This window comes from Sturnus vulgaris, chromosome Z, assembly GCF_052056855.1.
Source record: "Sturnus vulgaris isolate bStuVul1 chromosome Z, bStuVul1.hap1, whole genome shotgun sequence".
In the NCBI taxonomy this organism is placed as follows: Eukaryota; Metazoa; Chordata; class Aves; order Passeriformes; family Sturnidae; genus Sturnus; species Sturnus vulgaris.
In genome coordinates, this window is record NC_142283.1 from 1,706,117 (window position 1) to 1,720,688 (window position 14,572).

Sequence of the window (14,572 nt, forward strand, 5' to 3'; positions counted from 1 at the left end):
AGGAACAGGTGAAGCTGGGGCCACTGAAGCCTAGAGGGGCAACTTGACTGTGGTGCCTGGTCATTTAGAAGTTCTTTGTTTGTCCTAGAAGGTGGCCTGGACAAAGGGAGATACCCAATGCCACGGGGGGTGTGCTGCTCTCCTTCCCAGAGGCTGGGGTGGCAGCAGGTCCCACCTCTTCACCTAGAAAAGGGAGTGGGCCAGAGAGGTTCCCGCTTTACACATATGTCTCCAGAGGGTTTGTCTGCAGCCTGGGAAGGCTGAGATGCATGGGGAGAGGGAACAGTGCCCTCACCGTGTGTCTCACCCGTGCCCTTTATGTCTGGGGGGGCACAAGAGGCTTGTTGGAACCAGTGTTGGAGAGATTCAACGTCAGTGTCCTCCTTTCATCACAGCACTGTGCAGAGGAAGTGTGCCCTGCCTCAGCACTGGCAACACACACGGAGAGGCAGGCAAGGCTACCAAAAACAGGAACTGCAAAGCCTCTGTGTGGATTTGCATCAAACACCCTCAAAAACGTGCCCACAACTGTTTATAGTGCCTGTCTGAAAACAGAGCGTTGTATTTCTGGCAGCTCTTCTGACGCACGAGGTTCAAGGACTGAGAAGCCTCGTCCCAGCGTGAGGCAAGTCTGTGTTTAGGTGTGGCAGTGCCCAGGAAGACGCCGGCACGAGGAACTGGAGGAACTGGTGCTGCTGGGAAGTGTCAGTGGTGGGAGAGAAGCCTCTCTTCAACATCCCAAGTAAGCAGTTATGTATTTGCTCCGTATAAGGAGGAAAACCAAGCGAGCTCTGCCAGCTGAGATAAGGATTTCACCCAGTGCTCCAGCTCCGTTCACCCAGGCCACAGCTCTCACAAAGCTGATCTGGTGTAAGCCTCCAGGTCTCCATTTCTCCCTGCTTGGCTGTCATCTCTTCCACCTCCCGCCCCTCCAACTTGGCACAGAGGTCCGTCTTTGGAAACAAGGGCTTTGGGCTTGTCTGAAATCCTCTGTCAGTGTAACTCTGGGGACACAGCAGCTGGAACAGTAACAGCGAGAGGAGCTGAAGGGAAACTCCTTCTGCCTCTTCCTAGTAGTCGTACCTGGGGCTGCCAAAAACGTGCCCAGAGCAGTGCAGTCAGACACACCTATTTCTCCAGGCTTTTCTTTTCTGGCTCCAGCTTTACACCTTCCTGGAGGAGGGGGACTTCTGGCATCTGCCTCTCTGAGAGGGAGCACGCCAGACGAGCTGCTCTTGCCAGCATTCTATGCCTGGTGAGGGTGCCTTAAATGTCTCCCACATACTGAGATAGGGATGGGGGCTGCCTGGAGAGCACACCAGACCCTTTATTAACTGGTGAACATCCCTTGTAAAAGGGTGGTTTAGAGTTCTGCTTATGACTTCATCTCTGAGAGGCTTGGACAGCAAATGCAGAGTCTAATCTTAAAAAAAAAAAGAAAAAAAAAAGTGGCTGGAGATGCATGGGTGGAGAAGCTTGGCTCGGGCGGCTGCCGATGTGAGGCTGCCTGTGAATTGGCATCGGCAGGGGAAGTTTGGAACCAGCACCAATTTATTCTTTCATTGCAACCTCCGCTGAGACTGAGGAGGCAAAGGGGAAAAAGGCATTTCGGTCCCAGTCACTTTCCCCATTTCAACCGGCTTCGGGAGCCAGGGTGGAGGAGGTCTCTCCATTCTCTTCCCGGTTAATTGTCTAATTGGGGAACAATGCGCCTTCTCGCACCCGCCTGCCCCTCTCCAGAGGGCTCCGGGAGAGCTCGGAGGGACCCGTCCCGCCGCACCGGGCTGCGGGTCTCAGCTCCGGGTCTGGGGGTCGGGGGGAGCCCCGAGGGGCCGGGCCGGACCGGACCGGGGGCGGGGGGGCCCCGCTCGGCGGAGGCAGGCGCTGGGGGCTCTCCTGCGCCCAGCAGCTGCGGGAGCTTTGGAAATTGCAAGGAGGCTCTCGCAGAGCTTGTGAACCCTCCTCTCCCCGAGCCAGCGCCCCTCCTCTGCAGCGCTGACGGTACAACGATATAATAATGATGGGTGGCTGAGGCTCGCATTTGAACTTGCAGGCTTCGCTCCCTTTGCCCACTGCTCGGTCCCGGCTCCGAGGCTCGGAGTCAGGTGCTCGCCGGCGGGAAGCGAGCGAAGGAGGGGAGACCGAGCTCCGGCACCAGGGGAGAGACCCCGGAACCACCGGCTCCTTCCAGCACTAACGAGGGGATTTACTCTTTCATGCGGCCACTGGGATCTCTGGACTAGCCCAGCCACCACGTTGTGATTTTTTGCGATCTCTGCAATACGCTACCTTTTAAGGTAACTATAACTCTTTTATTGCGGGTTGGTTTTTAGTGTTTCTTTTTTTTTTTTCTTTTTCTTTTTCCCCCCTTTTTCTATGTATATGACTGCCAGCAAGTACCTAGTCTAAGATGTAAAACAATTGTTTTACTGCTTGTACCAACAAAGAGTTTGAACTGCAAATCTTAAGCGGGAGGGAGTAGCGATGATTGGTGAATTTAAATAACCTGGGGTAAGTTCAACGACACGCGGGGGAAGAGGAGAAGGATGGATGCTCGGGAACCCACCAAAAAAAAAAAAAAAAAAAAAAAGAAATAAAAAAAAAAAGAAATAAAAGGGGAAAAAAAAAACCCAAACCAAACTGTGCGAAGAGGAGAACAAAGAAAACTAGGGACTAGAAGACTTTGGGGTGGGAGCCCTGACAGAAGTGCTCGGTGCTGGTGGTTTGGATGGCTGGGAAGGTAGAGCCGCACCTTGGCGAGCGACGGGGCTCCGGAGGGAGACCGGGAAGAAGCTGTTCCTTACGGGTGTTAACTACACAAAGCACCCGTGTGGCAGCAGCGACGAGAACGGACCTTTTCCCCCTCCGGCCACCAGTTTTCTAGCGCTGGGAAAAGCGTGTGCTCTGTGCCCTTCACTCCCGTGTGCTCCCCACATCCCCTTTTTCTTTTTTTTTTTTTTTTTTTTTCCTCCGATCCTTTCCCCCGATGTTCCTGGAAAGCTGCTCGCAGGCTCTGAGGTGCTCAGCATCTCTCCAGAAGAGCCGGAGAGCAGCGTGCCCCGAACCACATTTTGTCTGCGGGAAGGGGGGCAGTGGGTGAAGAGGAGGAGGATCGCAAGGTCAGTGGAGCAAAACGCCCCCTCTTTACACCCACCTCCACTTTCCCGAAGCACGGGCTTTGCCTTCCCCGCTTCCCGAAAGGGATTTCGCCTTTGTGTCACAAAGGAGAAGCGGGAGCAGGGTGGAGGGCGAGCAGGGAGTTGTTCGGACGGCGGGAAGGAGCCGGGTGTGTGTGTGGTGTGTGGGTGGGTGTGTGTGTGTGAGGGGACGGCAGCGGGACCCGGGCAGCCCCCGCCGGGCCCCGGCCCCACACAAAGGGGCGGCGGGGCTGGGGCCGGCCCTCATTGTCCCCCTGGTCACGTCCTCCCGGCCACCCCCTCTCCCTGCACCGGCTCTCGGGATTAAGCCCCCGTGGCTTTTTTTTTTTTTTTTTTTTTTTTTTTTTTTTTTTTTTTCCTCCCTCCTCCTCCCTTCTTATAGCCCGCTTCCCTCGTTTTTCCTCCCTTTCCCCCATTCTATTCCTTCCTCTTTTTCTCCTTCCTCCCCTTTTCCCCCTTCTTTTTGTTGCCTCCCCTCTCCGCTTTCTTCCCTTTCCCCACCCTTTTTTCCCCCCCTTTTTGCCCTGTCCCTCTTTTTTTCTCTTTCCTTCACCTTTCCCCCCTTTTCTCCTCTTCCCTCCACCTTTCCCCTCCTTTTCTTTCCCTTTTCATTTTTTTTTTTGTTAATTGAGGCATAAGCTTTGAAACGCGCTGAAAAAAAAACAAAAAAAACCCCCCAAAACCAAAAAAACCACCAAAACCCCATCCCAGGATGAGAGAGAGTAAATGTTGGGTGGGATCAGAGATTGCCTTGATTCCCGTGCCTTTTATATTTAATGATTTCAAATTTTTTTTTTTCGCCTTTCGGTCTGAGGGAAAGGGGAAGTTTCCTCCCCCACAAGGAGCGAGCGAGGCTCGGCGGGGCGAGCCCGGGACGGGGCGGGCGCGGTCCCGCGCTGCCGGGGCGGGGGGAGGCTGTGGCAGGGCTGGGCTTTAGTGGAGGGGGTCTCCGTGTGGCGGGTGTAGTCCCGGTTCTGCGGTGGCGGGCTCTCGGTACCGTTCTGGAGCCGCAGGTTCGGGCCCGGTTTGGTGCTGTGGGCCCGGTCCCGGCCCGGGGGCGCGGCCGCTGTCGAGGAACGGGGCGGGCGCGGCGGCCCCGCGGCGCCCCCGGGCGGCGAGCGGCGGTATGGCGGCTCCCGCGGCCGCCGCTTTCCCGCCAGAGGGCTCCGGGCCCGTCACCGTGAGGGGGGAAAAAGGCCAAACACCCCCAAATCACCGCCGTAACGAAATAATTTAATACACCCAACACCCCCTCGATAAAAGCCCCCTTCGCCGCTGGTCGTCGCACTCCCCATCCATCTCTGGGAGTCCTCTGAGCAAGGAGTGGGTGTCGAGGCGGCTCCAGGATGAGCAGAGGATGGAGCAGCTCTGCTGGGAGGAAAGGCTGGCACAGCTGGGAATGTTCACCTGCACAGGAGAAGCTTTGGGCTGAGCTCAGGGTGGCCTTGCAGGAACCATGGAGAGAGACAATTGCCCAGGGCTGGAGGGACAGCACACAGGGAATGGCTCCCAGTGCCAGAGGGCAGGGCTGGATGGGATCTTGGGAATTGGGAATTGTTCCCTGGCAGGGTGGGCAGGGCTGGCACAGGGTGCCCAGAGCAGCTGTGGCTGCCCCTGGATCCCTGGCAGTGCCCAAGGCCAGGCTGGACACTGGGGACAGTGGAAGTGTCCCTGCCGTGGTTTTGTGCCCAGGGGTGGCACTGGGTGAACCCCAAGAGCGCTGAGGAATCCCTGATGGACCCACACGGGGCTCCTGGTGCCTCACCCCATGATGGCAGTGCAGGGTTACACCTGTGGGTGCCATGAGTGACTCCTTCACACCATTCCCACCTCTTGCTCCCTTCACCAGTGCTGCAGAGGGCTGGGCAGGAGAGGCCCTCAGCTCTCCTGGAACAAGCTCATCATGGCACCAAGCCTGACAGAGGTCAAGGTGCACTCAGGCAGTGCTCTCAGGCACAGGGTAGGATTGTCAGAGTGTCCTGTGCAGGGCTGGGAGCTGAACTTGGTGATCCCTGTGTGTCCAGCTCGGGATATTCAATGTTTCTGGAAAGAAGGTGGAGCTGAGGTGATGCAGAAGGAGCAGGGTGTGCTCACTGCTCCTCCACTCGTTGCCTCTGGCAGTTTTCCAGTTTGTGTCTCGGCGTGGCTGTCCCGGAGCCGGGAGCTGCTCCTGGCGTGAAAGCACGGGGCTGTGAGGGATGTCCCGAGGCAGCAGCTGCTGCAGCCAGGAGCACCAGAACACGCTGTGCTCTGGTCACTGCTCCTGTCTGTGCTCCAGACAAGGACTCAGCCTGCAGGAGTTTTCCCCACAGCTGCTGGAAGTGATGAGGAAAGGTTGAAGTGGGCAGACACCCCAAAAACCTCCTCTGAGGCTTTGGGAGGGCGTTTCCAAGGGCTAACAGGCCAAGCAGGGGCCGCTGATGAATTGGATGCAGGCTGATGCACCATGTGCTGGCACAATGGGGTAATTAATCATATGGCAGAGAGGTGGTGAAACTGGCAAAGTTAATTAGGCAGTGCTGATGGTGAGGTGGATACATGTCAGCAATTAACAGCGCCAGGAGCAAAGGACTGCAGAAGTAAAAGAAAGAGCAAAACGTGTGCATTTGAGGGAAGATGGCACCTGTGAAGCTTTCAGAGCTTGGAGGGTAGCAAGGGATGTGCTATGACTGGGGTTGCTCATTTCCAGCTTGTTTGGGTTCCACTGGAAACTGTAATTTACTGTTTTACCCATTTGAATGAGCAGCCTTCCTTCTCTAGTACTGGGCTCTGTTGGGTTCCACCTGTTTTTTTTTTTTCTTTTTTTTTTTCTTTTAATCTTTTATGTCATTCTGACTTTCGCTATGAGGGTCAGATGGGCAGAGGCTGCTTTTTACGTGTTTAAGGAACATAACCAGATTTCACAATGCAGCTGCAGAGCATGTGCAGAACCAACCTCAGTGTGACCTGAAAAGTTGCAGGTTTTAGAGGCATTGTTGCCTCTGTGAAAATGGCTAATTCCTCATTGTCTCAGCTTCAGAGAAGTTGGGAGTTTTTTGGGATGGTAAGCTTTAGTCTCTTCCACACCAGCACAATTCAGTTTCTGAACCTGGAGTTTTAAACAGAAAGAGAGACATGATGTTCTCTCATCTGGTTAAATTAAAATAGCATTGGTGTGAGATCAAGCTTAGACTGCAAACTAAACACAAGCTGGAATTTGGTCAGAACTTACTGCTCCTATGAATTTTTGCTGTAGTAAGGGAAGGTAGCAGCGCCTGCAAAAATAGGAGCTGTGCCCCTTCTCCACAGAGAGAGCCCCTACTGCAAGTTTTTAAAGATGTGAAGTTTGCCCAGGAGTTTGGCATCTGTTAGTTAAAAGATGATGCACTCAGGGTTGCATCCTGTCTAGAAATGTTACACAAATTCTTACTGTAGATCCATCTGCCTGGAGTAGCTCCTAATAAAATGGATCAGCCCAGCTGGAAGCCAGCCAGCAGGCAACCCAAGTTTGGTCACGTCAAGTGAGGTACTTTTTTAGCAGAATGTGGAAATTAAACACTTACTCAAGTCTTGCAGCTTGAGTTGGCAAGATTTGCTCACTGTGTCCGTAATGTTATGGATTTCTTTTACTATGGATGTAGTGACACCAAGGGGAAAAATGTCTTGTGGAAAAAGGCATAGTTAGATGGATTTTGGCTAATTGCAGTGGACTTAGGGGCAGTATAGCAGCCAGACAGCAGACTTCTGTGAACTGCAGAGTGCAGGAATGGGAAACACAAACCTGTTTTAGAGCAGGGATTTACCTCTGGAGGCTACAAGAGAGCACAGTCCTCTGCAGCCTCTGCCAGCAGAAGGGCAGGAGCAGCCACATCCAAGAGCCTGGAAATGCGGGCAGGAATCGGGGTGAGGTGTAAGCAGCAATCTCTGCCTCACCCATGGGTCCTGAGGAGGATTTTTGGCACCAGGTCTGCAGAGCTCTGTCTCCTCCTAAGCCACGCTGCCCTGTGGGGCTGAGCAAGGTGCTGCTGTTATGGTCTGCATGCTTGGAGAAGGTGGCAGGGGTAATTGCACGTTTAATTCTGGCAGCTGGAGTGGAGTGTTTATGGGAACCCACCAAAGCCTGGAGCATGAAAACCAGCCCTCGGGTGTGGAGGGTTGTGTGGGAGTCACACTCCTGCCCCTAAGGGCTGAAAATCACACCATTCTCCCAGGGGTTTTCATTGCTTGAGTGTGCATTTCAGGATACAGATGTATAAATAGTGAGGGGATGGTTTTCCAAGAGTCAAGTAGGGATTTTTGGCAAGTGTCTCATATTAAGCTTCGTGCTCAAACAGTGCAGTTTTTTGGAGCCATCCACCTTTGGTGCAGCAGGTGTAATTCTTGCCCTACTCAGTAAAAGGCTAGGAGCCATCACAGGCAGGAATGTTCTCTTCTGTTCCCATGGATACCTTGAAAATTGCCTTCCCACAGTTGCCTTTCTGCTTTCATCAGTCCCTGTGGGTGTGTGTGTTGTGTTTGGTGACTGGAAGCATAGCAGCAGGGTTTGTGTTCTTACCAAACGTGTGTTATGACAGCAATTGCAATGGACTTCCAAGGGCAACAGGCTTCCACTGACACGTGCCAGGCATCCAGGTATGCCAGGACAGAGCCAGGGAGGCGGGCCAGGTGGTGGCTGCAAAATGCAACCAGCCCCATTTAGGTGCAACACCCCCATTGTTGGGAAAAAAGAAAATAATTGATTATTTTTCTTGTCTGGTTTCTTTGATTCCCTTGATTCTGGTCCCAAAAGGTTGCCTTCAGGGGAAGGAGGGAGACAAAACTCATGGGTAAACAAGGGGAGCTAAACTTGTAAACATTCTGTTCTGGACCTTGTCTTTGCTGTGGATGTGGCCAGTGTGTGACTCATGGGAGCACATGTGGGCAGAACATCCCTAAAGGTCTGGAGCCACTCAGCTCTCACAGGGGCCTTTGTCTTGCAGGCAGGTCCTTCACTCAGCACCTTGGGAGGTGGAGAATTCTGTCAGCCTTCTTTTCATGCTCTCATCAGAGCTCCTGTGTTAGCGTAAGAACTTTGCTGCAGTGATTTTGGTACTTGAGGCTTCCAGCGTTTTTGGGATACAAGGGTTGCTTGAAGGTCCTTCTGCACATGTGTAGGCTCAGGCTGACATCACTTTTTCTTTTAGTTGTTGTGTAATAATGAGGATCATTTAAGTGTTTATCTAAGCAAGCATGTGGCTGTATTTCAGAGCTGGTCCACTGCATTTAAAGGACTTTGATGTCTGCAGCTCTGATCTTGTGCAACCTCCTCAACTCATAATCTTCTACAGGGAATTTGCACCCAGGCACAGTATAGAATTTTAAAGTTAGCTCATAAATAGTCACTTTTGTTTTCTTCACATGCAGCTTGGCTTGTGTAAGTGTAGGAAGAGATAAAAGTCTGGCTGAGTGGCATTGAGGGTACGTGTTAGGGTCTTCAGAAGAAGTTTTATGGCATGTAAGAGCTTAAACTGAATGAAGTCCCGGTTCCTGTTTGGCACTCATTTCGTGAAAAGTGCAAATTCCATGAAGTCCACGTTGCAAAATAAGTGATATCACACTCTATGCTCGGCTGTCCTGAATGGCTGCAGCAGAGATGGGACGTCCTGGCAACATGCAGCCTGCTCTGTGGAAAGCAGCTGCATCTCTCCCTCCCCGCCCAGGGAATAGGTTATAGCACATATCTCCCAGTGCAACCAGCTGGCTCTGGCCATCCATGTACAGGGAATGAAAGGCTCTGGGGTTTTCAGCCCTGTTGGGTGGGAGTTTTTAACTTGCCTCACTGGAAAGGCTTGGTTGGAGATGTTTTGCGTCTTTCCCGTGCTGCTCAGACGTTACAGGATTGTGTGCCAGTTCACACAGACTCATGTGGAGTTTGGGCTGCAGCTGTGAGCTGTGGAGAGAACTGTCCTGAGCTTGACCACGTCACCAGGAGTTTTCTGAAACTGCCTCTCCGTGTGTCTTTGCAGCCTGTGGGGTGTTTAAAAGCGGAAGTTTTAAACTGTGCATGTGTGCAGTGCAGGTTCCATAGTTATAACACATACAGGTACATATCTATTAAATCTCTGCTTCACTGATCCTTGAGGCAGTTCAATTGTTAGCTCTCTTGAACACAAAAAAACCTCAGCCTGGTTACTAGTCCAAGTGAAGACCTCAGGTAGCAGATTTTGCAGCAATATCAGAAAAATCAAGGTCATGATAAAAATTTGTCAGTGTTTTGACAAACTGCTGCTGAAAGTAATTTCTTCTGTTGGGATGTTCATAGCACATATCTGTAACTATATGGAGAGGGGCTATTTATAAACCCTTTGTAGTTGTTGGGGTTTGTGTGTCTTGCAAGCTGCTTTTGTAACTTTGGGGCTATTTACAGGTTCAACATGTGTAACTATGAACTGAAAGGTAAACTGAGAAATGATGTTGTGAACATGCAATGTGTTACTGTGTTCATATGATACATGTGAAGAGCTCTCCAGCTGTTGGGAGGTGGAGCTTGTAATGGAAAGTGAGAAGCAAATCCAAAGGGAGCTGACATGTCAGAGTATCAACAACCTGAAATCCATTATAAATCAGTACTCCATGGAGACATATGGTCATTATAACAAATCTCCACCATAAATTGTTTAATGAAGATGCCCTGAAAGCAGGAAGGACTGCTTCTGTGACCAGTGACAAACATTGATGTGCTGAGTTAGAACAGTTGATAAGGACATAGTGCAATACTTAACCACTTACTCCTTTGTTCTTCATTTCTAGGTCAAGATGTTGTTAAGTATAAAAAGTATCTTATGGATGTACTCTACAGTAGTTATAACATATACGCTACCTAAAGGTAAGTCTTCTATACATAGAACATTTCATTAAAATTAATTTAGTGGTCTAATTGGTAGGGCATTTCACAGGACTGAGGGAACAGCCCAAACTCAGGAAATTGACTTCCTTTGCCTCTGCCATGCTGCACCATGTCGCTAATTTTGTTTCTTTGTCCTCCTCAAGGCGTTAATGATTTATGTCTGTTGTGCTTGGGCTGCCATGAGGTAAGGGTGGGGCAGGTCCCTTGGCTGCTAGGGTCTGGAGCCAGGAGGTGTTAGGGCAGCTGAGGTTTGGGTGGAAAGGAAGGAGCCCCTACTACTTCTCTTGGTGATTGCATGCTAAAACTGAAGTATGTGTCCATGTGTGGTTGCCATGGTTATTTGAAAGTTTGGGTCAGGCCTTCAGTAAGGAAAATATCCCAACAGCTGCTGCAGACTCACGAAATTGGGAAAGCAGCTTTCTCAAGTCTCAAAGCAAGATTTTTCTTTATTTTCTTTCCCCCTTCTTTCCAGGAACTCCTCAAACTGACTTTAGCCTTTGCAAAAATCAAATCTATTACTTTTTGTTTTTCCACCTAGCTTGAACATTGCTGCTAGTATCATCTTTAGGTAGTCCTGAATGACAAAGAAAAGGACTGGTTCATTAGTGGAACCAATTAAAAAAGAAACAAAAAACAAACAATAAAAGATTTAGACTGGATATGAGGAAGAAAGGTCTGGGTCAGACCACAGGCCTGACTCACTGCCTTGCACAAATGCAGAATTCAGGGACACAGGGGTTTAGAAGCAGCACTGTACATGGGGAGGACTCACATGGATCCTTGGAGTTGTAGAACGTGGGATGGCATCTTTACATGTCCTCTCACTTACTCCACCTTTTATTGCATCTTAAATGGCTCATCTTTAACTCCAAAATGGAATTTTTGGTACTTAGGAGTTTTTTATGAATGTCCCATTCTTTAGAATGTAGATCGAGTCGTGACCCATCCTTATTTGCCCAAATTTTTTTTAAGAAATTCAGAAAGACCCTGATGTTCCTAGAACACTCTGTGAACTTTGTAGGGTTTACTTTTTAAGTCCGGGGCTGTTCTTTTGCCCCAGAGAATGTTAACCATTTTCAAACTGTGGCCATGGTGAGGAGGCCAGGGATGAAAAAAATTTCCTTTTTCATGAATTGATCTAATTCACGATCCCAAAGAATCTGTGGGATCAACTCATGTCCTTATCTTTTGTAGAAAAGTCCGTTGGTGCAATAATATTTTTGAGGATGAGTGTTAAAAGACTGCACACAATCTTTAGAAGTAGGTCTTTTGTTTAAAAGTACTCTAAAAATAAAATATATATCAACATTCTGAAATATAGACACCGTAAGTTTCAACCTTTTATTTTTAAATCCTTAGTTTGGATATAAAATTGAAGCCTTTGAATCTTTTGTGAAACACCAGTTCCCAACTTATCACTACTGTGGCTTACAAGCTAGACCTTTTGGTTATAATCAACACTAGAGTTTTTCCTACCTGTTTTGGGTGGCCATTTGTGGCATTTTGTTGAGTTCTGCAGCTGAGATTTACATTTGCCTGGCTCCTTGTGAGTGTCTTGCAGACTGTAAAAGTAGTTCTTCATCGCTCTGCACATCCTTCTCTTATTCTGCTTGCTCAGACCACAAACCACCTGGTAAAGGACTCAGTCCATTACCTGTCAGTGTTTCCTACAGGTTTCACTGATTTTAATTCATTATTCTAATCACTAAAAGACTTGTAGTTATTGAAAAGGCTTCTCTTAGGCTCAGTGCTAGTAGCTGGATTGACAAAACACACAGTTTCCCTGATCTTTTCTCTTTCTTCTGCTAGACAGGGCAATATACCATATGTCCCAGCAGGTTGTTGAAGAACTAAAAAATGAGATGCAGCATTTTTCTTTTTTTTTTTTTTTTTCACAGATTTAGCTAAAAATAAATAGAATATTTTATTCTTTAAGCATGTGGGGTTTGCCTGCATAGTCAGCAGCAACATTCTGTTCAGTTAAACTCAGTAATGTGGCAAATTCACTCCTCTAAGCAGTGCCAGACCATGCAGAGCACTCTTTTCTTCAGACTCCTTGTCCAGTGCTGACATATTGGCCTGGTCAGTGTGGATAATGTGATACAGAAGCGCAGAATTCTGTCCTTTCTAAAAATTATCTAGACTCCTACTTTAAGAATTTTGTAACGTTTACCACAGAACAAGTGTACACATTTTGGAGAAAGAGACTTTGCTCTCAAGCAAGAATTTCTTTCCACTTCAAAATGAAGACATCCAACTGTGTGTCATTGGTCTGTTATATCCCATTGGTAGGGGCTGACATGGAATATCAGCTTAGCAAAATGCTAAAGGGAAAAAAAAAGGGGTCATATGGATGAATATAAGATACTGATAGCTTCTGCATTGGTCAATAAATTCTGCTAGACTAACTGCTGCAAGAAATTGAGCTTTTTGGAACTGTGCAGGAACATCACTTAATCTTGTATTTCAGATGTTATGTCAACCAAATATTTTCTTTTTCTTCAGGGAAAAACTTCCTTCTCATCCTTCTTCCTTCTCCTCCTTCTTGTCTTCTCCTCCTTCTTCCCTCCTCTCACCACAACAAGCAGTGTTTTATAAAGTGTGATATAATGTTTTGTAAAGTTGGACAGAACTGCAGCTACACAGAATCTCCTGTTCTGGGAAGTAGCACAGTTTAGCCTGGATCTAGTTTGCATATCAGGATGATGTGTGTTGTTTGCCAAGGTTTCCAGCTGGCTGATGTGAAGACACGAATTTTAAAGGGAGGAAATTTCCTCAGGGTTCAGGGCTGATATTTCAGATCACTCATATCAGAAACAATGTTCTTAAAAAGTTCATTAAAGTTCTGTCAGTCAGTATAATTATAATTTAGTCATTCTTCATTTAAGAAGAAGGTTCCTGTAAGGTGTATAGATGACAAGAGATCATAATAAATTCTAAATATTTTAAGACTGATTTTAATCTCCCACCTGTGCAATTTGGCAGTAATTCCATCACAACTGATAGAACTAAGAATTCATTCTGTTTCTTTATCTCTAACCACTGTAACTCTGTGAAGTTCCAACAAAATAAAGGTGATATAAAAGATCTCTGGTTTCATCAGTTTTGATACCATCATCTTGACTCTATCTGAATTGCATGCCCAAGGAATTTTAGTTTGGTAGGCATGGATGGAATAGACCTGAGAACTTCCATTCAGAATTCTCTGTCTTCCCTGTCCTTCCATTTTTCTCTTTTTCTGGCTAGTACTTTATTATTGAAATGCTTGGGCATTAAGCTGATGACTCTTGTATTGAAGCTGTTTAGATTAAGATTTTGTCCTGTGGAAAATCGTAAGTCTCTGTTAAAAATAATCAGGTTAATGAGCAACTTTCCTTTTTTCTTCTATTTTCCTTCTTCCCCCCCGCCCCCCGCCATTTTTTTATTATTTTTTTTTTCTTTTTTCTTTCCCCACTTCTTTTTTCTTTCCCCCCTTCTTTTTTTCTTTTCCCCCCTTCTTTTTTTTCCCCTCTTTCGTTTTTGCTCCTCTTCTTTAATTCTCTCTCCTTGCCCACCCTTCCATTCCACCCTGCAATCTTCTACTCTTTAAGGAGAAACTATATTTTTTAACATAGATAAACAGATAAATTTCATGTGCTGGTGTCTCTTGTTTCATGTATCACTCTGTTGATGGTTATTATTAAGTTATTCTATTTCTAAACTTTATGAATCCTAGCTCCCTTGAAAATAATGATGGCCATGTTCTACCTTTCAAAAACATTAGTGAAGGACTGTGAAAGAGGTAAAATAGTTACAGTTGTGCATCAGCTTTTAATCTTCATTAAGCCACTATGTGTGATGAAATAACATCACATAAAAAAGGGAAATCCATCAGAAACCCTCTCTTCAGCTGCAGCGTGCAGCTTGGATGAACAGTAGTCAACTTCCCCCTCAGGATATTGTCAGATGGAAGCATTTCACTGTGAAATGTTTGCAGCTGGAGATGACATAAAAAATGATAAAAGTCCTGATCATGTCAAGTCTGAGCCAAGTAGGGACTTTCTGTGTGCTTTACTTCCTCCTTTGCTTTTACATCCTGAAATATTTCATCTCTTCGATGTGTTAGAGGCCCGGAGGCTACAAGGAAACAACTTTGAAAGAGTGACTGTTTGGGAGACTCTGACTGGAAAGGCTTTTGTTTCAGCACGTGTGCAATAAAGAGAGTTAACCCCTGAGAGAACAGCGGGGTCAGGGGTGACAGGGCTGCAAAGCCACGGGCTGTGTTTCCTTCTGGGGACAGGAACAGCTGCTGTGAGCCAAGGCAAGGTGTGAACTCCAGCAGCTCCCCTGCATTCAGGGGTTTGGCCAGTGAGGTAACTCACAGTTTTTCACTCAGAGTGCTCTTCCTCCTGTGAACTGAGGAAACGGCTCTTACAGTTCATCTGTCACCTAAAATTTCAGACCACTTTCCAAAGGTTAATTATTTGATGACTGAAACAAACAGAGAAAATAAGTCAGAACTAAATTTTCCCAGAGAGAAACGTGCTTCATCATCAGCCTAAGGTGTACC

General features: G+C 47.8%; 1 protein-coding gene across 5 annotated transcripts in view; it reads left to right on the forward strand.

Annotated features, from left to right (window-relative positions):
* Positions 1-2,022: 2,022 nt before the first annotated feature.
* VCAN (versican) overlaps positions 2,023-14,572 on the forward strand; it is a 96,924-nt gene continuing 84,374 nt past the window's right edge. For 3 of the 5 annotated variants that reach the window (XM_014886526.2, XM_088157221.1, XM_014886527.2), the window contains exons 1-2: positions 2,024-2,297; positions 9,927-10,002. In XM_014886526.2, coding sequence (XP_014742012.2) covers positions 9,933-10,002 — 70 coding nt within the window. In that variant the 5' untranslated portion in view covers positions 2,024-2,297; positions 9,927-9,932. Of the gene's footprint in view, positions 2,298-9,926; positions 10,003-14,572 lie in introns of all 5 variants that reach the window. The other 2 variants (XM_014886525.2, XM_088157222.1) reach the window with 2 other exon arrangements.